At 49.2% G+C, this 23,088-nt stretch overlaps 1 protein-coding gene across 2 annotated transcripts in view; it reads right to left on the bottom strand.

Moving 5' to 3' along the window:
- ARRDC4 (arrestin domain containing 4) overlaps positions 1–23,088 on the bottom strand; it is a 92,230-nt gene that overhangs the window by 55,038 nt on the left and 14,104 nt on the right. The window contains exons 7-8 of one of the 2 annotated variants that reach the window (XR_014793638.1): positions 22,473–22,627; positions 20,082–21,672 (exon numbers count right to left, since the gene is read on the bottom strand). Coding sequence is in view for 1 of the 2 variants with exons in the window: in XM_084869238.1 (XP_084725364.1) it covers positions 21,616–21,672; positions 22,473–22,627 (212 nt within the window). In the remaining variant the exon portion in view is untranslated. Of the gene's footprint in view, positions 1–18,615; positions 21,673–22,472; positions 22,628–23,088 lie in introns of those variants that run through there. The other variant, XM_084869238.1, reaches the window with a different exon arrangement.

Raw genomic sequence — 23,088 nt, 5'->3', positions numbered from 1 at the left:
AAACTTGGAGGTAGCGCCGATTAGGTGCTCATTAAATGGGAAGTGATCTTATTGATTATGGCTTTGGTATTTTCTCCACAGTGGAGCATAGTCCATAGCTTCCTTGAAGATTTCATTTCATTTTTTTTGTAAAATATATATTTTATTGATTTTGTACAGAGAGGAAGGGAGAGAGATAGAGAATTAGAAACATCGATGAGAGAGAGTCATCGATCAGCTGCCTCTTGCACACCCCCTACTGGGGATATGCCCGCAACCAAGGTACATGCCCTTGACCGGAATCGAACCCGCGTCCCTTCAGTCCCCAAACCGGCGCTCTATCCATTGAGCTAAACCGGTTTCGGCCATTTCATTTTTTCAAAAAAATAAGAATACTAGAGGCCCAGTGCACGAATTCGTGCACAGGTGGCGTCCAGCCAGCCAGCCCTGTTGGGGGCCGATCGGCCAGGCCAGTGGAGAGTAGGAGATGTGGAAGGTTGGCCGCTGGACCCACCTCCAATCAGGGTTGGGGGGAGCCATGCAGGCTGTTTGGCTGCCGAAGTGTGCATCATAGCGACCCGTCATCCCGGTCACTCCATTGTTCCGGTCACTCGGCTTTTATATATATAGATGTGTGTTTGGGTTCAGAAGTATCTTGTAGCCGGCCTGTGAGTTTCGGTGAAACTTTTCTCTGTCTGATATCTGGGTTTCGGCAGAACTCGAAGACTCAGAGCAAGGATCGGCCACCAAGGATGGGCCTCCAGGCCTGGTGTGGCTCCATGGCCAGCAAGGTTAGCCTGATGTGAGGCCTCAGCAACCTTCTGGAAAGTACCGTCGCCTCTGAAAACCTTTTGGGGGAGGAGGGGCAAGTGAAAGGTCTCTTAAAGCACATCGAACAGGCAAAAGGGGCAATCATGAGTGGCTGACTGTGGAACAGGTGGCCTGTATAGATGCCCACCGTTATTTTACAACCGTTTCCTTTCTTCCTGGCGTTGCTGTAAATCTTGCCGCAAAATGGCTTTAATGAGCAGAATGGCCATGCTGTAAAATGGGGGAATTTCAAGGACCCGCCGATTGTAGTGGGACAGAAACGGGGCTGAGGGTGCCAGTGAGAAGATAAAGCAAAGGAGGGAGGTGAGGGGCCGACTGTCTCCTATAGAATTTGTCCTGGTGTCAGTTTAATTGCGAGAAAAGAGAGCGCACTTCTAGGCTCTCGCCACCAGGTGGCGCCGATGAAAACATTTCTCAGAAGGCCTCTTTGGAGAATTAGAATTGAGCAGATCTGTTACTTTTAGGGGCGGAAACGATACTTGCTTACTTGTGGATGGAGAGTACATGCGAGCTTATTATAGTCTCCTCTGTACGGGGTGTGTGTGTGTGTGTGTGTGTGTGTGTGTGTGTGTGTGTGTGTTGCAGTTTTAGACAACGAAAGCCCCTGTTCTCAAGAGATACAGCTTCGGCTGGGCTGGATTTTGTCAGGGGCAAGTTTGAACGAAGTGATTTAGATGGATGCATTGATCTAGCTTCTGATAAATATGAATACATTCTGTGTTTTCTCTTTTCTTAGCCTCAGACTATATAAGCCTATACTGTCAACTTCCTACTTATTTATTTATTCATTTATTTTTAAATTTCTTTATTGATTAAGGTACTGCATATGTGTCCATTAATCCCCCAATCCCTCCACTCATGCCCTCACACCCCTGTTGTTGGTGTCCATTCAGTTTTCTTTTCTTATCATCCCCTCCAAGAGGTGGTGGTGGGGGGACCGCTAAGTGGTCCCATTTCACTTTGATGAGATTCTAACTGATACACACGGTATCTTATGTATACTATCAGATGATCCATGATTTTTCTCTCATCATGGATGTTTCTCACTCACTCTCTCCCTTCCTCTCTGAAATCGATAAAAAAAAATATTTTAAAAAAAGTGTCCAGTTGGTTTAGACATTGAGTCTTGTTCTGGTTGCCCCTGGCTGCATGCTGAGCAGCACATTTTAATTTCTGGTTTCATTTGCTTGAGGTCTTCCTCCCTCCGTGGTCTGTAACCTCAGCGAGTGTGCGCTGTCCGGGCTCTCCCTTAGGAGAGAGGCATTTTTCTTTCCATTAAAAAAAAAAAATATATATATATATCTATATATCTATCTATATCTATCTATCTATCTATCTATCTATATATATATATATATATATTTTTATTTTTATTTTTTTTTTACAGAGAGGAAATGCGAGAGGTAGAGAGCTAGAAACATCGATGAGAAAGAAACATCGATCAGCTGCCTCCCGCACACCCCCTACTGGGGATGTGCCTGCAACCAAGGCACATGCCCTTGACAGGAATCGAACCTGGGACCCTTCAGTCAACAGGCCAACGCTCCATCCAATGAGCTAAACCAGTTAGGGCTTTCTTTCCATTTTCACGGAGAAGCAACTTCAGACTCACAAAGATAAGCTCTTTCCCAGGGCTACATGGCTCGAGGGTGCACACCACCCACTGATCCAAATTCAGATACTCCCAATTCCGGGAAGATGCTCCCAGGATATTTCTCAGACTTTTTTTTTCTTTTTCTTTTTTTTTTTTCCCTGACACTAATTTTAGCTCTCGGAGAAAGACGAGACACCACCGTGTTTTCGACCTTTCCAATTATCTGACAAGCCCCACATTAATCAGCTGAGTCAGAAAGAATGACCCCCGGACGGCGTATGCCCCCAAACCATCTTCTGATGAAATGATAAAATGAGACATCTGAGCTAATTAGCAAGTCTGGACACATTACCTGGGGGCCCGGGTTGCCTTCTCCTCGTCTGGCCTCTCCCACACCTTCGCCAAATAGGAAAAGCTAACTCATTTGCAAAACCCTTGCTTTGTGGGGCTGGCCCTGAGCGTCCCTGCCATGTGCGATTAGCATAAAATTAATTCCTGTGGCGAAGCACGAGAACCGATCTAATGAGGTTTAGGAAGCAGCGAGGGCTGTGTATGAAGGAGGGAGGCAGACCCTAGTCTACCTCAGAGGAAGTACGTGTGGGGTGCAATTTCACACAAAGCTCTGTGCTCAGGATCTGGTGTGTTAACGAAAAGAACCCATTGAAACTGTAAAGAATTTTTGTGAGTTTATTTGAGCTAAACTGTGGACATATGCCGGAAGCAGAACCTCAACGGATTGAGATAATGCTCCGGAGAATGGCGGCTTACATTTGTATTTATATTATATACTAGAGGCTCGTGCACAACATTTGTGCAGTGGCTGGGGGCTAAGGGGGTCCCTCAACCTGGCCTGTGCTCTCTCAAAGTCCCCTTGGGGGATGTATGCCTGGCGGCTGAGGCATGCTCCCTGTTCCTGAGTTGAGTGTCTGCCCCCTGGTGGTCAGTGTGCATCATAGCAACTAGTTGTTCCACCATTCAGTCAATTTGCATATTAGCCTTTTATTATAGAGCACATGTGTCAAACACAAGGCCCGCGGGCCAAATCCAGCTCGCCAGGCCTTGCAATGTGCCCCGCACCGCGCTGTCATCACTGCACTCCGCTGTCAGTTTATGACATTGTCAGTTTATGACTGTTCAGTAAACCATTCGGCCCGCGATTTAGGCTGGATTTTAGATTTTGGCCCCTTCTCTGATTGAGTTCAACACCCCTATTATAGAGGATTGCAATGAAAGTAGGGATGTAGGTGGGTTACATAAAATTCATTGGTGATGGGTTAAGGAGGTGGGATAAAGCAAAGCAGTGGGAAAACCCATGGGATTGGATAAAAAGTAAAATGATGGACACATACTTGGGTGAGTGCAGGAACAATGAACATGATAATGAAGGAATTTGTGGTCTCTGTCCTGGTGCCCACCACATAAGTTACCCAGACATCTCACAGATATGTTATCTTAGAGGCGTAAAGGCAAACGGGCTCAGGAAAGATCTAAGTTGATCTTTGTCAGAGAAAAATATTAGCCTAGGATATGACTACCCACTATAACCTATTTGTCGTTAAATATTTAATTTTCAGATCATCTTTATTTTAGGTCTCTGAGTTTGTAAGACCGCCATGCAGGCCTCCCCTGAGCTTGTCAGGTTAGCATGTGGCTCCTTACGTCCACAGGTGTTTATGGTGACATGTATGGTGACATGTATGAGGTTCCCTGTGAGACTTGGAACCGTTTCTGACAGTCTGAAGGGATGGGGTCTCTTTGGTATGTGTCCGTGTTTCCCTTACATGGGAAACCCCGTGTGTGCAAGACAGTTAGGACAATGTTCAGCTCTTAAATGAAGTGTCCTTGCCTGAGCTGCCATTTGTAACATCCAGCATTTGTATTCATTTAAATGGAACCGGAAAGAAAAAAAAAGGCTCATATGGAAATTATTTATTTCAATTACAGAAAAAGAACCACTCATAATTTGTTTTTAGGGACAAAGAGAGTTAACTGAGTTATGTATTTCCTTTTAGTGCTTTTAAATAACTTGGTTATTTAGCTGGTTTGGCTCAGTGGATAGAGCATCAGCCTGCAGACTGAAGGGTCCCAGGTTCGATTCCGGCCAGGGACGCGTGTCTGGGTTGTAGGCTCGATCCCTAGTGGGGGGCATGCAGGAGGCAGCGGATCGGTGATTCTCTCTCATCACTGGTGTTTCTATCTCTCTCTCCCTCTTCCTTCCTCTCTGAAATCCATAAATAAATATTTTTTAAAAAGAAACAACCTGCAAAAACAACACAGAGAAAGATGCTACATGTGACCATGTCAGGGACACATGTTAAACTCTCAGCTTGGCCTCAGGGGCGCATTTTCCTGGATTCCAGGTGAGCAGACACGGCACCTCTCCCTACCCCATGGATGTGGGGCTGACAACTCTTATCCCCTGCCTTCTCTCCCCTCCTAATACTGCTCCCCAAGTCCCTTTGTGCCCCGGACATGGTCCATGGCCAGAAACCACTGATGTCCTTCATAACAATCCCGTACTCACTGTGAAACAGAGCATCTGCTATCCTGGGCCACAGCCAAGGCTGGAGAGTTTCATCTGAATATGTGTGTGCGTGCACTTGTGCACACACACACACACACACACACACATACACGCACACATACGTACCCGCACGTACCCACACGTACGGGTCTGATGACACATTTTCCACTGAGAGCAGCGGTAACACCCAGGGAGGGGGCAATGGGTAAGCCAGTGAATGGCCAAGAGGGCCTTCACTTCCGTCTGAATTGTTTTCATTTTAAAAGGGACAACGCTCTCTGAAACTGGTGTGGCTCAGTGGATAGAGCGTTGGCCTGTGGACTGAAAGGTCTCAGGTTCGATTCCGGTCAAGGGCATGTACCTTGGTTGCGGACACATCCCCAGTAGGGGGTGTGCAAGAGGCAGCTGGTCGATGTTTCTCTCTCATCGATGTTTGTAGATCTCTATCCCTCTCCCTTCCTCTCTGTAAAAAATCAATAAGATATATTTTTTAAAGGGACAATGCTCGTGTGTGGCTGTGCGATTAAAAGCAAATAGAAGCCAGTAGACGCTCCAGCCCAGATTGGGTGGGTCTTTGCAACTTCATCCCCATCTGCCAGAGAAATGAACCTGAAACCGTTCATTTGCGTGAATGGCCCGACTTCGTGTGGCCCTCTGTCTGCGGGAAGATTAGCAGACCAGGAGGCACTGCTCAGGGCTCTAGAAATGTTTCTTTGCTAGTGATTCCTCTAGTGGTCGGCAAACCGCGGCTCGAGAGCCACGTGCGGCTCTTTGGCCCCTTGAGTGTGGCTCTTCCACAAAAGACCACGGCCTGGGCGAGTCTGTGTTGAAGAAGTGGCGTTAGAAGAAGTTTAAGTTTAAACAATGTGGCTCTCCAAAGAAATTTCAATCGTTGTCCTGTTGATATGTGGCTCTGTGGACTCATGAGTTTGCCGACCTCTGCACACAGCCATGGCGAGATCTTAGATGCTCAAAAGGGAGACCATCCGATTGAGTTTCTGAGTGACAGCCTGAGTGTTTAAATGACTCAAGGCCCGAAGTTCAGGATTCCAGGACTGGCGGCACCTGAGGTTCCCTCCCCGAGTCTCTGACACCCACACCCCGAGGATCAAAGGATGGAGGGCTGAACCCGTGGTAAGGCCGCGGCTGGGGAGCGGGAAGCGGCACCTGGGCCGTGATGGCAGAAGCTTCCAGAAGGGTTTGCCGTGGTGGCATGCTCGGTGACTAACTCTGTCCCTCCCCATGCTGTCATCGGTGTCATCCCTGGAGCCTCTGCTCCTGTCTGCTGTGGCCTAGGCTTCCGTCTTCTGTTGAGAGCCCCAGAGGCATCTTGGCACAGAGGACTGTGCGTGCTGCACGCGGGCACAGGCCCTTGGCATGGGCTGGCTCGCGATTGAACTAGACAAGTGGTCGGCAAACTCATGAGTCCACAGAGCCAAACATCAACAGCACAACGATGGACATTTCTTTGGAGAGCCACATTTTTTAAACGTAAACTTCTCCTAACGCCACTTCTTCAACACAGACTCGCCCAGGCGGTGGTGTTTTGTGGAAGAGCCGCGCTCAAGGGGCCAAAGAGCCGCATGCGGCTCTCGAGCTGCAGTTTGTCAGCCACTGAACTAGACTCATGAGTTAAATCACTTTTTATTTTAGGTAGATAACTGCTGGGATTATAATTTAAAAAATATATATATTTTATTGATTTCAGAGAGGAAGGGAGAGAGAGAGAGAGGGAAAAGCATCAATGATGAGAGAGAATCATTGATTGGCTGCCTCCTGCACTCCCACCCTGGGGATCCAGCCCACAACCCGGGCCTGTGCCCTGACCGGGAATCGAACCGTGACCTCCTGGTTATAGGTTGATGCTCAACCGCTGAGCCACACCAGCCGAGCTTTGTTGTTGATTTTAACGAACGAAAGGAGTGATTCAGATGAAGTACATTTGCCTCTTTATGTTGGCGTGCCTATTTCTTACGGACCAAGCGCTGACCTATGAACCAGGAGGTCGCGGTTCAGTTCCTGGATGCATTCAGGTGTGCATGACGCAGTGTGGGGCGTGCAGGAGGCGGCCGATCCATGATTCTCTCTCATCATTGATGTTTCTCTCTCCCTCTCCCCTCCTCTCTGAAGTCATTAAAACTATATTTAAGGAAAAAACAAAACAAAACAGGAAAACAGACTTCCCTGCAGTCTCACCTCCATGTGGGCGTTGGCTTTTCTGGCTTTGTTGGTTAATCACCAGGAGATAGTCCTTCTCTGGCACAATAGGGAGCCTGGGCGGGTGAGTGACGGAAGTAGCTAAATCCTCTACCATTAAAGGGCCATGCGTCACGCCTGTCAGAGAGTCTCTTCCCCCAGGCAGTGGCCACGCCCACTCACTTCATCCCTCTTCCTAGACCCGTAGTTCTCAACCTTCCTAATGCCGCGGCCCTTTAATACAGCTCCTCGTGTTGTGGTAACCTTCAGCCATACAATCATTTTTTAAAATATATAGTTCTTAGATGCTCAAAAGGGAGAACATCCGATTGAGTTTCTGAGTGACAGCCTGAGTGTTTAAATGACGCAAGGCCGGAAGTTCAGGATTCCAGGACTGGCGGCACCTGTGGTTCCCTCCCTTAGTCTCTGACACCCATACCCGGAGGATCAAAGAATGATTTTTTAGAAAGAGGAAGAGAGAGGGATAGAGAGTTAGAAACATCGATGAGAGAGAATCATCGATCAGCTGCCTCCTGCACACCCCCCACTGGGGATGTGCCCGCAACTAAGGTACATGCCCATGACCAGAATCGAACCCGGGACCTTTCAGTCCGCAGACCAACGCTAAAATGATTGTATGGCTGGGGGTCACCACAACATGAGGAGCTGTATTCAAGGGCCGCAGCATTAGGAAGGCTGAGAGCCACTGTCCTGGACACATACAAGCACAGGTGTCAGCTCTGCAGCCTGGAGCCCCAGGGGACACGCTGTGTGTCCAGGTGGCCTGGATAGGTTTGCCATCTCTCTTCTCCCCCCATAATCCCCTGCCTGCTCTCTCTTTGGCCTCTGCTCAACCTCCCAGCTGCCATTCAAGCTCAGCAACCACCCGAGTTGCAGATCGGACCCCGCCTCCCTCCGTCTGACCTGTCTGTCCACCTCCGGGCCCTGCCCTGCCTCACTGCGTGGGCCGTGTGCCCAGAAAGCAGGGCACCCTCCATGCTCTGTGGGTGCCATCCCTTTCCTTAGAGTCCCGCCTCTTCCCCCAGGGCCCTGCCTACGTGTCCTCACTCATCTTTTCAGGAATACACCCAGGCGTGACACCAGGCAGAAAGCTTTCCTGAAACACCTGGGTGAATCCCCGGGCACCCTGGGCATTGTGCCAGGGCAGCCGTCACCGGAGAAGGTGTGCCCGCCTGCGGGAGGAAACTCTGGGCCCTGGTCACGTAATTTCTGAGTAGCTGACTCCCAGCACACGGCCTGAGGCTCAGGTGGCACTCCATGAACGCTGGCCTGCCCTGGTTTATGCCTTCTGACCGGGTCCTTGTGGGCAAGCCCCACCCGTCTGCTTGCCCAGCCCTTGACCTTGATGAGGTCAAGTGGGACAGGGCCTGGGGTGTAGGGGTGAGATGACTGACAGCCTTCTTCTAAAACACGGCGCCTAGCCCTAACCGGTGTGGTACAGTGGATAGAGCGTCGGCCTGCGGACTGAAAGGTCCCAGGTTTGATTCCGGTCAAGAGCATGTACCTTGGTTGCGGGCACATCCCCAGTGGGGGGTGTGCAGGAGGCAGCTGATTAATGTTTCTCTCTCATCGATGTTTCTAGCTATCTATCCTTCTCCCTTCCTCTCTGTAAAAAACCAATAAAATATATTTTAAAGAAATAAAATAAAAAAAATAAGACACGGCGCCTGTCCCCAGTGCAGGGAAGGGTGAGCCAAATACTTGAACTTTGTGTCCTGGTCCTGCTGGCCATTGGCAGATGGTTTCCTGCTGCTCCGTTCCTATGCCCCGTGGTCCCCTGAGCCTTGTACAGCCACACTGGCTGCTGGATGGGAGGGAAAATATCCTTGGATTTTTAGGGAGAGAGCTAGAGACAGAGAGAAACATCGATGTGAGAGAGACGCATCGATCGGTTGCCTCTCGAACGAGCCCCGAACTGGGCCCAGGTCGGGGAAGAGACTGCCACCGAGGTACATGCCCTTGACCGGAATCGAACCCGCAGTCCAGATGAGCTAACAGCCTGGTCCTAGAGATCCTATGTTTTTCCGATTAGCCCTTTCCTCCCCGGTCCCCGCGTTGTCTTCCCGTCTTAAGCTTCCGGCTGATGGCAAGTGAGGGGCTGCTGATACCAGGCAGTTGCTCAGAGCAGCTGGGTTTGCAGATCCCTTTTAGCCAGGGGGCTGGGGAGAGGCAACCTCACTCCATAAACAGCCCAAAGGGGCCCTGGAACAGGGCAAGGGAGCCACTCCTGTGCCCTCTCCACTCTTGCACACACACATATGTGTGCACACACAGGCATTTTTGTCTGTTTGTTTGTTAATCCTCACCTGAGGATATTTTCCCATTGATTTTTTAGGGAGAGTGGAAGAGAGAGGGAGAGACAGAGTGAAACATTGATGTGAGAGAGACACATGGGTGGGTTGCCTCCTGCATGCACCCTGACCAGGGACGGGGAACCTGCAACCAAGATCCATGCCCTTGACCAGAATCGAACCTGGGACCCTTCAGTCCGCAGGCCGACGCTCTACCCACTGAGCAACACTGGCCAGGGCCAGACTTTGTTTTTATCAAACGCAAAGAAGCTTTCCATTAGAGAGGCAGAGGCATTTATTTTATTTTATTTTATTTTATTTTATTTTATTTTATTTTATTTTATTTTATTTTATTTTATTTTATTTTATTTTATTTTTTTCACAAATAAAACACCGAGAAGCCCCTTTTAGAGTCTCTCTTTTTCTGGGGGGAACGTCCAGCTGCCTCTCAGGGGGTGTCATGAAGAGCCAGGGGTCCGGCTCCCTTTCTCAGGGCGGCTTTGGCCTGAGCATCAGCATGCAGCCCATTCAGTCCCTCCCTGCCTTAGTGAGGGGACAGGCAGGCGGAACTCTGAGGTGGCTGATGTGTGTTGTATAGGCCTGAGGCGCCCAGCAACCCTGCCGCCTATTTCAGGCTCCTGGCCTCCTTCCCAGCCTGGCGATGGGGAATTTCCCAGGAAGGCGAGTGCTCCGAGGCTGTGGGAATTCCCAGAACGGCTCCCCCTCCCCCCCTCTTCCCCCAGGGGCAGAGCCGTTTACAGGCCAGCAAATTCCTAAACTTAATTTTTCAGAAAGCACCGGACTCAACTGGGGGGAAGAATGCATGACTCAAGGAAGGGATACTGCAGTGGGTGAAAGGCATTGGGCTTGTTTTCATGGACGGTCCATAAGGAAGGTGCTTCTTTCCAAAAGATTCTTTCCAAAAAATCGGGACTTTTTAAAAACGCCACGGGACGCGGGGCAAATTGCTGAAAATCGGGACTGTCCCGCCAAAAGCGGGACGTCTGGTCACCTTATCCATAAGCGGCTCTGAGAGTCATTCCAAGACTGGGGGATGCCGAAACCGGTGTGGCTCAGTGGATAGAGCGTCAGCCTGTGGACTGAAGGGTCCCAGGTTCGATTCCTGTCGAGGGCATGTACCTTGGTTGCGGGCACATCCCCAGTAGGGGGTGTCCAAGAGGCAGCTGATCGATGACTCTCATCGATGCTTCTAACTCTCTATCTCTCTCCCTTCCTCTCTGTACAAAACCAATAAAATATATTTAAAAAAAAAAAAAAAAGACTGGGGGAGGAAGGAGATTGGGACCTTCTGTGAGAGATGCCAGTGGTCCCCAGAAATCCCGTATCAATGAATCTAATTCTCACGCCCTGTCGCCTGCCGTGTTACCATGAACACATTCAAACCTGTAAAGGGTTTTTGTGAGTTTATTGGAGCCAAACTGTAGGCAATCGCCGGGAAGCACAACCTTAATGGATGGAGATCATGCTCCAGAGAATGGCGAGTTACACCTGATGTATACATTGCCATCCAAGGAAGGGACCTGGGTGGGTTACATGAAATCCATTGGTGATAGACCAGAGCTGTGGTCGGCAAACTGCGGCTCTCGAGCCACATGCAACTCTTTGGCCCCTTGAGTTTTTAGCAAAGGCCAGCGTAGGAGTCCCCTAATTAAGTTAATAACAATGTATCTACCTATATAGTTGAAGTTTAAAAAATGTGTCTCTCAAAAGAAATGTCAGTCTTTACACTGTTGATATTTGGCTCTGTGGACTAATGCAGCGTTTTTCAACCGCTGTTCCGCGGCACACTAGTGTGCCGCGAGATGTTGCCTGGTGTGCCTTAGGTGCAGACAAGACAAGAATTTTATAATTTTTCACTATTTTGTTTACTTAATATTTTATAATAAAGTAATTATAAAATACTTTCTTTGTGTTTATTTGATTCCTATTCAAGAGAATTACTTTATATATAGTCAATATAGGCACAGAGTTAAATTTTTTAACATTTTCTAATGGTGGTGTGCCTCGTGATTTTTTTCATGAAACAAGTGTGCCTTTGCCCAAAAAAGGTTGAAAAACACTGGACTAATGAGTTTGCTGACCACTAGCCTAGAGAGGCGGGAGAAAGCAAAGCAGGGATTGGATAAAAAGTGAAATGATGGACACATATTTAGGTGGTGTGTCGGAACAATTAACATGATAATGAAGGAATTTGTGGTCTCTGTCCTGGCGCTCAGCACCTTAGGCTGTGCCCCAAGGGGTCCGGAAAAAGGGAGATTACAAGTTACTCGGACATTTGAGAAGGTGTGTTATTATAGGTGCAAAAAGGCAGGTAGGCTCAGTTAGGTAAAGGGTGGCCTTATCAGGGAAGAATCCAGCTTAGGATGTGACTGCCCACCATCACTGCTTTTAGCTAAAGTTTAATTTCAGACCATTCTTTGTGGTGACTATATTTATTTCTTTAATATATGTTTTATTGATTTTTTTTACAGAGAGGAAGAGAGAGGGATAGAGAGTTAGAAACACTGATGAGAGAGAAACATCGATCACTCACCTCCTGTAAACAACCCCCCCCATCCCGCCCCCCCCACCGCCCCCCCGCATCAGGGATGTGCCCGCAACCAAGGTACATGCCCTTGACCGGAATCGAACCTGGGACCCTTCGGTCCACAGGCCGATGCTCTATCCACTGAGCCACATGGTTCTCAGCTTTAGGTCTCTGAGTTTGCAAGACGGCCACGCAGGCCTCCCCTGAGCTTGTCAGGTCTGCCGGTGGCCCTTGCTTTGTTCTCCTCTTTAAAGACCCGTAACCATTTCCCAAGGCTCAGATCCGTGGGAATCTGCTCAGGTTTCCAGACGTGACACCACGGCTTTGTGTGGGGACAGTGGAGCCGGTCACCTTTCCCAAGGAGACAACAAATGCTTGAGGTCAGAGGGTGGGCCGATGACGGGGAGTTTGGGCCGCGCCCCCAGGAGGAAACCAAAGCTGAAAGCCGGTCACCGGTGCTGGGAAGATCTGGCAATAGAAACGGAGCTGGGTTCTGAAAAACAGCCAGAGAGAAGCCAGTCCGAGGACAAGGGGGCGTCCCCCCACAGCCGGTAATGGTGTGAATTCCTAGGAGGCGGTGTGAACTCCCCCGACCCCGGAAAGACAGTCCAAACAAGTGACCCCCGAGGTTGGAAGAAACATCAGGAAACCACCCTCAGCTGCTTGTCTAGTGCAGGCCCAACCCCTCGGACACGTTTATCTCCGCTTGCTTTGGTGTGGTCTGACCTGTTAAACTCTAAGGAGAGATCAGATAGATCTTTTGGTTAAACTCTCCATGTCTTCTATTCCAAACCCCCTCTCTAAACAATAGCAGTAGCAAGTATTTTGTTGTTGTTGTTAATCCTCATGCAAGGATATGTTCCCATTGATTTTTAGGGAGAGAGGGAGAGACAGAGAGAAACATGGATGTGAGAGAGACGCATCGATCGGTTGCCTCCCGCACGAGCCCCGAACAGGGAGGGCCCAGGTCGGGGAGGAGCCTGGCACCAAGGTACGTGCCCTTTTCTGGAATCGAACCCACAGTCCAATGCTCTACCCACTGAGCAACACCGGCTAGGGTTATGAGCCCATAACCTGGACATGTGCCCTGACCGGGAATCGAACCGGGACCTCCTGGTTCATAGGTTGATGCTTAACCACTGAGCCACACCGGCCGGGCAGGAAGAGAAGGTTTTATTTACAAGGACTAGAGAGACATAGGGATGATTCTGACAGTTCCCGTTGCTAGTGGCGAGGGTTCGAGGTTCCAGCCCGGGATCTGATTGTGCACGAAGGAGACTGTGTGGACCATTGAGGGGAAGGGGGGCCGGGAGGGAACTGAGATGAGGTGGCAGGAGACCTGAGCTCTAATTGGTGTGTCGTGGTGAGGCCCCTTGGCTTGGCATTCTCTGTGGGTTTCCTGAGCTCGGCTGCAAAGGGCAAGGGTGCCTCCAGGACACTGTCGTGGCCGCTGAGACAGTGACGGCTTTGTCACCTCCTGAATGGATATCAAGGATTGTTGGGTGTGGCTCAGTGGATAGAGTGTCAGCCTGCGGACTCAAAGGTTCCGGGTTTGATTCCGGTCAAGGGCATGCACCTTGGTTGCACACATATCCCCAGTACCGGGTGTGCAAGAGGCAGTTGATTGATGATTCTCTCTCATCGATGTTTCTAACACTCTATCCCTCTCCCTTCCTCTCTGTCAAAAATCAAGAAAATATATTATAAAAAAAAAAAAAAAAGGATTGTTGTATGTTTCCTTGACTTAAATCAGTCCACATTCCCACTCCACCCTTACTCAGTTTCCTGTCCCACCTGGGGGTCGTTGAGATAGAACCCATGTCCAAGAGCTAAGAGAGAGGCTTACTTTTTTTGTTGTTAAATAACTAAGGATATTTTCCCATTGATTTTTAGAGAGAGTGGAAGGGAGAGAGGGAAGAGACAGAGAGAAACATCGATGTGAGAGAGACGCATCCATGGGGTGCCTCCTGCACGCAGCCGGACTAGGGCCGGGGAACCTGCAACTGTGTATGTGCCCATGACTAGAATCGAACCCCGGGACCCTTCAGTCCGTGGGCCAACGCTCTATCCACTGAGCCACACCGGCTAGGGCAGCCCATTTCTTGACTGTGCTTTCCCCCCACTTCAATGTATGCACAGCCAGTATCTCAAGTCTAAAAAAACTAAAGGTCAGCTCTCGGATTAGCATGGAAAATGCCAGGGAGGAGGGCGTGCCTGGCACCCTTGGCACATTCCTCCCGTCTCCAGCCTTGGTGTCCTCCCCTAGAAATGGGTAAATTGGTTGGTTTTGGTGACTTCTTGGGCCCCTTCTAGCTGGGCTTGGAAACCCCCTGCGGGACTTAGGGGAGCTCTGCTGAATGCAGGGAGGTTGTGTGGGGAGAGGCCCAAGGTCATAAGAACAGAAGGAGAGTGAAGGTCATGGCCCTCTGGGTCCTTCCCATAAACTGATAGGAAAGGTACACAGTCACGGGGAGGAATGTGGCTTTGTCAGCTGCCGAAGTCCCCTCCGCTGGGCTCCCTCCCCGTGTCGGGCCTACATTTTTGTTGTTATTGTTAACCCTCACCAGAGGGTATTTTTCCATTGACTAGAGAGAGGGGAAGACAGAGAGAAACATCGATGTGAGAGAAACATATCGATTGGTTGCTTCCTTCATGAGCCCCGACTGGAGGCTCTTGCAACCAAGGTGTGTGCCCTTGAATGGAATCGAACCCAGGACCCTTTGTTCCACAGGCTGACGCTCTACTCACTGAGCCACACTGGCTGTAGGGTCTGCATACACCTTTAAGCTCTCCTTCTTTCTTTCTTTAAAAAAAAATATATATATATATATATATTATTGATTTTTTACAGAGAGGGAGGGAGAAGGATAGAGAGTTAGAAGCATCGATGAGAGAGAATCATCCATCAGTTGCCTCCTGCACACCCCCCACCGGGGATGTGCCAGCAACCAAGGTACATGCCCTTGACCGGAATCGAACCTGGGACCCTTCAGTCCGCAGACCGACGCTCTATCCACTGAGCCACATTGGTTTTGGCCAGATCCTGTTTTCAAGGAGAAATCCAGGAGCGACTTGAGGGAATGACAAACGTTGAGAATGTTGGAGCAACTCAACGCGATAGCCGAGTCCTCCCTACAGGTCTGGCATCCCAAATTGCCTTTTTTGCTATAAAAGCCGGATGCTGCCTCTTGCCTTTTGGGAAAGAGAGATATTATCCGTGGTGACAAAAATCATCCAATCTTATTACTCATAAATCAGCGCCGTCTATTTCAGAGTTTGGCTCTTAAAGGGATATCATTTAGAGAAATGGGACCGCTTTTCATTGGGTCAGAAGTTTGCATCGTCGAACGCTAACTGCCAGGGAAGTGCCATACGCTGTAAAATTCCAAGGGGCTGGGACGCGGCCCTATTTTGATTTTATTTATAAAAACGAATTAATAGCGAATGAATAAGACTTGTAAGCCGTTAGCCGAGTAATAATACTAAACAAAACAACGAGCAAAAAACGGCCGCATTCAAACAGCTGCTTAGGAAAACCCGACGATATTTCATCCATTGTCAAACGTGGCATTTGGGGCAGAATAAAGACCAACGCAAACATTTATTGATTCATGGGGGAACACTGAACATCTCTCCTTTTGAAGGAGCGCAAGCGAATAAAACATGATATATTAAAAACAAAAACAAAAACAAAAAAAACCCGGCTAACTAACTCTGCTAATGGGCCTATTCAAAAAATTCTTACCGTGTAAACTGTGAACTGGCAATTATAACGGAAAATTACCAGCTTCTCTATGAATTTAATATACATATAGTTAACCACCTGCCTGACTGTTATGCGGAGCCATTTAAACGTGCAAATGGGTGTACCAATGTTTACAGCTTTTGAACCAAACACATTAATTGCCCGTCTGTGTTTATGGGAACGGGCGGGGCGGGTGCTTGCCTCTCTCTGTAATAAATATAAAAATTCCTGGGGCTCCGGGGTCTGTCTGCGCCAGCACACAGGGGGAGCCCTCTTGCAGATGCAAGTCATAGGAGAAACTGAACCCCTGAACCCCTGAACCCCAAGCAAATAGGGGAGAAGGAGAGAGAAACACAGTTACATGTTGTAAGTGCCCCAGGCCTAACGTTGCTCTTGGAATAGACAGTGAGGACCAAGGTGAAATGCAAGCTGGGGCATGGGTACATGGGCACCTGGTGCCCAGGTCCTTCCTGTAAGACACCTAGAGCCCTAGCCAGTGTGGCTCAGAGGATAGAGCTTCGGATCAAAGGGTTCCGGGTTTGATTCCGGTCAAGGGCACGGACCTCAGTTGCAGGCTCCTCCCTGGACCAGGTCCTGATCGGGCTCATGCAGGAGGCAACCGATCAATGTGTTTCTTTCTGTTATTCCCCCTCTCTTCCACTCTCTCTAAAAATCAATGGAAAAATATCTTCGGGGGAGGATAGACAACAACAATAGAAACAGACCTGCTGCCGGGCACGTGACCGTGTGCTTTGGCCTGGGCGGCCTTGAACTTGACCTCGTCGGACAGTGAGCCATGTGCTCTGAAGCTCCTCCTCTTGCTAAAGATATGTTAGTCCTCTGTCTCTCTCCCCCCCCCCCCCCCACCGCGTTTCAGAAACCATGTAAATTTAGCACTAACCGCGCATTCTCATCTGCCCAGTCTCTCATTCAGAGGGGCCGATGGGTGTTGGGGGTGGGGGTCCCTCCTGCCGTCACATTCTGACATTGCCTGCTTTTCTGTGACTCCGCCCATCATGGTGTGGGTGACCCCGGCTTGACCCCAGCTGGAGCTCCTTGACAGATGTAGGCCTGAGCTCTGGTTGATCATATTCACTGAGGGGCCAGATTATGATGATCTCTGAATGCATAATTATCAGGACACTCAGTGTCTATCCTATAGAATAAAAGGCTAATATATGCAAATTGTCCCCTTGACCGGGAGTTCGATCAGCAAGCAGGCTGGCCAACCACCCATGTCCTCTCCTCCCTACCCCCCTAATAATATGGCCACTCAGTGTATATTGTGTCAACACCATTTCCTGGTTTTGGGGATGTATTACAGTTACGTAGGGGTTCCCTGTGGGCGGGACTGGGTGATGGAAACATAGGATCGCTCCACTGTTACGGCACCTTCTTGGGAAACTGTAATTATTTCAAATTAGCAGTTAGAAACCGACCCCTCTGCTAAAGAAAGGGTTCTAGCTACTCATTAAATGAACTAATGAAACATTTAGATACAAACTTGAAACACTTGACCCGCCGTGTGCATAGCATCCAAGTCTGTGGTTTTGAGTAGCTATTGTTTCCGTAACTTCTGTGGAGGCCGGGGGAATCAGGACATTTTAGCAAGCATCCTGCAGAGAATGTAGGTCAAACCTCCGGGTTACACCTGCGGACTCTGTATCCTCTTTTGTAACATGAGGGCTCTGTCCTCGATTCTTTGTACCGCCCTGCCTCGTTCTAAATCTCACAGCCCACGACTTTCCGATAGGAACTACAGAATCCCTAATGCATGTGGCCTCGATGCTAGAATACTTTTGGGACGAATGTTTTATGTGGACTGCAAATGCGGACGCAACCTGTATTTATTATTGATTCGTTGAACACCATCTCACGTAGCATAAACGCTTGAGTAGTAAATGCCTGGGTTCATTTTTGCCACCTTGGCTAAGGTTAATTTGCCAGGACTGAGGGTCTGGGCAGGTTTCTGATTCCTTGTATAAAACATATGGCTTGCCCAGCTGGCATGGCTCAGTGGTTTGAGCATCCACCTATGAACCAGGAGGTCACGGTTTGATTCCAGGTCAGGGCACAGGCCCAGGTTGCAGGCTTTATCCCCGGTAGGGGGTGTGCAGGAGGCAGCTGAGCATTGATTCTCTCTCATCATTGATGTTTCTCTCTCTCTCTCCCTCTCCCTTCCTCTCTGAAATCAATAAAAGTTTATTATAAAAACAACCCCTCCCCCAACAACACATATCGCAATTGTCTATGTGAGTATTTAGTGGAAAGGGGAAGTTTATTTAGGTCCATGTCCCTAGTGTGAGTGGGTCCACCAGCAGCCCACCAGACCTAGTAATCAATCCAGGGTTTTGGAAAGTGGCCACTACATCTGGGGATAAAAGCAGATAATGCTCTGTTATCCACCCATAGAGCTTACACCTGTTATTCCTCTTGACTGCTTCTCCTACACTGATATTGGAGAAACCAAGCCCATTGTAAAAACGGGCTCAGATGCCTTAGGACCTAGGTGGTTATGGCTCCGTGGATAGAGCGTCAGCCTCCAGAACAAAGGGTCCCAGGTTCGATACCAGTCAAGGGCACATGTCTCGGTTGCAGCCTCCTTCCCGGCCTGGGCTCTGGTAAGGGCTCATGTAGAAGGCAACCAATGGATGTGTTTCTCACACATCGATGTTTCTCTCAGTCTCTCCCTCTCTCCCCCACTCTCCCTAAACATCAATGGAAAAATATCCTCGGGTGAGGATGAACAACAACAAAATATAAAATAAAAAAGAAACAGGCATCCTTCCTGTAGTGAGTGTTGGTTTGACGGTACTGATTTCCCTTAAGTCTGTAACAGACTGAGGCACAGTCACACGCAAACAGAACAAAACCAGCAACTTCCGGCATCATGGCGATCATTTTATTAACAAAAGGAACCCATAGGGTTCAAACAAGAGTACAAAATACAATCTTCGTGTTTTTCCCCTGTGGGTTAAATTACTACATTTTTAATAATAAAAATAAAAAAGGCGTTCATAGTCAACTTATCAAAAACGCAACCCCCTGCCTATTGAGTTTCTTATTGAAAAGAAAAAAGTTCTACCCACAGAAGATTTTTTTGTGTGCTAAAAGTTTCACATTTTCCATTTCAAAATGTTTGTATCAGAAAGAAAATTCTAAGGCCATGGTTTCTTTGGAAACAAAACAAGCAAATACAACAGCTAACTTGTAACCTTCATTTCCAAGTGTTTCCTGTCCCGGTGTAGAATGATCCACATTCGCAAAATCTGGGAAAGGAAAGGAATACAGTTTCTATCCCCTGAAGGGCAGACGTACCAATAGGAATGAAACAGGTGAACCCCACTTTCGAGGTCTTCTCTTAATGGGCTGTGTCCGCCGTGCTTCTGTTTTCCGGGTTCAAGATTTCTCTAACCGGCACTGACCGGTGTGGCTCAGTGGATAGAGCATCAGCCTGCAGACTGAAGGGTCCCAAGTTCGATTTCCGGTCAAGGGCATGTACCTTGGTTGCGGGCACATCCCCAGTGGGGGGTGTGCAAGAGGCGGCTGATAGATGTTTTTCTCTCATCGATGTTTCTGACTCTCTAATCCTCTCCCTTCCTCTCTGTAAAAAACCAGTAAAATATATTAAAAAAAAAAAAAAAAAAAAAAAGATTTCTCTAACAGAGGGGATAAAGCCAAGCCAGGGAGAGGGTCTAGTAAGTACCGGCTTTTTGATCTGGAGCCAGTTACTGAGACCTTCTCTTACTCCTCACTCTTTCACAACTTTCTTTGCTGTGTCTGGCGGTCGTGGAGATGGACAGAGTCTGGGTAGGGTGCGTGAACTGATTGACAATTCAACACATAGTGGGGGGTGATCTCTTTCAAAGTAAAACCGAACCGGTTTCGACAGGGCCCAAACGCAGCTCCCGGTTTTACATCGAACACCAAGACAAGCAGAGCTGGAAACTGAGGCAGGGAAATTGCGCTCCGACAATCTCAGTCCCACGCACACAGTGTTGGTGTGACCATCTTGCCTGGCGATTTTTTAACAGTGGCTCACACGGAAAGACACGCATGAGGCTCCCGTGACCACAGAGAAGAGAGGCGTGAAAAAACACACACGTATCTCATGTTTGTAGAAAAATCCCTAATCAGGTGGCCGACTAATTTTTTAAAATTCCGAATCTAACCGGAGAGGGTATTTTTTTTTCGATTTTTCACCGGACACACTGATTGGAAGGTAAACGGTTCTGTTGAGTGAAGCACCGGGGTTTCTGGATCAAACCCTACAAGGCCTCAGCTGGTCCCAAATCTCCATCCCAGAAGCCCACCCCCCTCTCCCCTCCTGTCCAGACACACTTCCAGACCACAGAATGACAGATGAGAGGACAGAGCAAGGGACTGTGAAACCACGACTGGGAGGGCCCAGGGGAAGGGGGAAAACACGCCTTAGGATTTTAGCAACGACAGTAGCCTGCTGGTCTCTCTCTCCTGAGGTTAAATGCCAATCAAATATTGCACCGAAACAAGAAAGGAAATCACAGTTTAAACAGAGTCACTGAAGGAGCTGGACTGACCCGGTACCAGGCGGTGCCTGTCATCAGAAGCCACGGCGCCCTCCCCACAGGAAGGAAATGCATGCTTTTTTTTTTTTTTTTTTTTTTTTTTTTTTTAAAATGGCCTGTCTCTACCCTCTTTGACGTTGCATTTATTTTGGAATGCCCTTTGGTGTATATGTGTATCCGGGAACGTCCAGCCAACGCCACCTGTAAGGGCTTTTTCCCTGCGGGCGGTTTCAGATGCGGTAAGACATCACTGCAACAGTGGTCGGCAAACTCATCAGTCCACAGAGCCAAATAGCAACAGCACAACGACTGAAATTCCTTGGGAGAGCCACATTTTGTAAACTTAAACTTCTTCTAACGCCACTTCTTCAACACAGACTCGCCCAGGCCGTGGTGTTTTGTGGAAGAGCCATGCTCAAGGGGCCAAAGAGGCACATGTGGCTCGAGAGCCGCGGTTTGCCGACCACGGGGCTAGACCCTCCCAAAACGCATCAGCCTGAGGTTTCACACGGGTCCGATCACCCCCTAGAGGTAGGTTAGGGAAAGACCTTCTTTTTCTTTCTGGAATAGTTATCAAGGCTTTCTAACGATGCAACCTCTCCCCCTCCCCCGCCCCCTTCTCTTTCTGACATGCTCCCATCAATAAGACATGAGAAAAAGCAAACACTATCCGGTCCAGGGACTGAAAGAGGGTAAAGCCCCAGCCTTCCACAGACTGGTTCCATGTAGACGTTCATCTTTGCCCTTGAACCTGAACTTGGGAGGGACTCTAACTGCTCATCCTACTCCCCCGCCCACTTACAAATCACATGGCCAACCCAGCACCCCAGGAGAGTGAGCGCTGAGTCACATCATCGGGGCCTCCTGGACCCTGATCTCAGGAAAGGTTTCCTGGATTCGAGTCCTATGGGTTCGGGGAGAAATCAGGGGATCCCTGGCTCCCGGGGCTACGCTGCCAACTTCCCCCAAATCAAGTGCCCTCCCAGCGCCCATACGGCCTGGAAGCTCTGGTCCCTTTGTCCGCTCTGGGCTCCCTCGGAGAGGCGCGTTGCCATGGTTACGTACATTCCTGGCCCCTTCACTTACTGGGTCCCCATCGGGACCCGTCTACACGCTGTGGCTTCCCAAGGTCACCCCCTCTTCCGCGGGGACCTTGGGCCTGCCATCAGCTCAGACGACAGTCCCGTCGGGCCCTGGAAAGTTCACGTAGTTTTTAATTCCTCGGTGTTGACCTATTTAGCGAATCTCTTAAGCGAATCGTCCCTCCCCAAGTCCCCGAAAAGGCGGAGGAGACAGCCAGCGTCCTCCGGTGCGGGTCACAGTGATGTCCCAGGTGTGATCAGAGGATGAAGGACACAGGCTGGGCCTCTCCGACGCGACTGGGATGCGGATCGACCTGCAAGAGAGAGCAGCCCGGTTACTCCTTGGCAACGATTCCGGGACCCGTTTCCAAGGACGCGATGGGGAGGACCACCGAGTCCCCGGAGGCGCGTTGATGCTCTGTGGTCCTCGGCTGCATCCCACACGGTGACGGAGCACAAGGAAAGTGCTCCATCGGGGAGAGTGGCCAGTGCAGAGTGCTCATCTCTCGTCACCGTAAAAACAAAAGAAAACAAAACAAAACAAAACACTTGCCCTAACTGGTTTGGCTCAGTGGATAGAGCATCGGTCTACAGACTGAAAGGTCCCGGGTTCGATTCTGGTCAGGGGCATATACATTGGATGCGGGCACATCCCCTGTAGGGGGTATGCAGGAGGCAGCTGATCTATGATTCTCTCTCATCAATGTTTCTAGTCTATAACACCTCTCTCTTCCTCTCTGTAAAAAATCAATAAAAATATTTAAAAAAACAAAACAAAACAAAACAAACAGAAACTTGCCCTAATCGGTTTGGCTCAGTGGATAGAGCGTCAGCCTGTGGACTGAAGGGTCCCAGGTTCGATTCCGGTCAAGGGCATGTACCTTGGTTGCAGGCACATCCCCAATAGGGGGTGTGCAGGAGGCAGCTGATTGATGTTTCTCTCTCACCGATGTTTCTAGCTCTCTATCCCTCTCCCTTCCTCTCTGTAAAAAATCAATAAAATATGTTTTAAAATAAATAATAACACACCCAGAAACTTTTAAAATATGAATCCCCTACTACCTAGGCGTTTGCAACAACGCTGGTCGGATGGATCTGCTTTCGCTCTGCTTACCTCTGAATAAAGAGGTGGCGGCTGGAGCCGGAAGTCCTGGATGCAGACGAAGGCGGGGCAGCGGGCCTGGCCCTCCCAGCTGGGCGGCCGTGGGTAAGGGGGGCTGTGTCTGGAGACCTCTTCCTCTGACACCACGTCCGTGTAATCGGGGGGTGCTGAAGCGGAAACGGGGCGGGACTAAGACACCCGTGCAAAACCCGATTCCACGAACCCCTCTGCACTCTCACGTGAACAAGAAATCGCTCTCAAGTTGACGCTAAAGCAGCGGTAGGCTTCCCTTTGATCAGCACGTTTTTATGCGCATTGCACCAAAAAGCAACTAGGAGAGTCTGCTTGGATGAAAGTGCAAACATTGATGATACTCTGTTCTTTTGAGATGTGTATCAAAATCTGGGTTAAAAAAAACGAACATGTGAAATGTGGCTACAGCCTGGCTGGTGTGGCCCAGTGGTTGAGCATCAACCAGGAGGGCATGGTTCAATTCCCAGTCAAGAAACATGCCTAGGTTGTGGGCTCAATCTCCTGTGGGGGGCATGCAGGAGGCAACCGATCCATGATTCTCTCTCCTCATCGATGTTTCTCTCTCTCTCTCCCTCTCTGAAATCAATAAAGATAT

This window comes from Pipistrellus hanaki, assembly GCF_964339955.1.
Source record: "Pipistrellus hanaki genome assembly, chromosome: 21".
NCBI classification, from domain to species: domain Eukaryota; kingdom Metazoa; phylum Chordata; class Mammalia; order Chiroptera; family Vespertilionidae; genus Pipistrellus; species Pipistrellus hanaki.
Note: the sequence above shows the minus strand (reverse complement) of the source record. Positions and strands in the feature narration are given on the sequence as shown.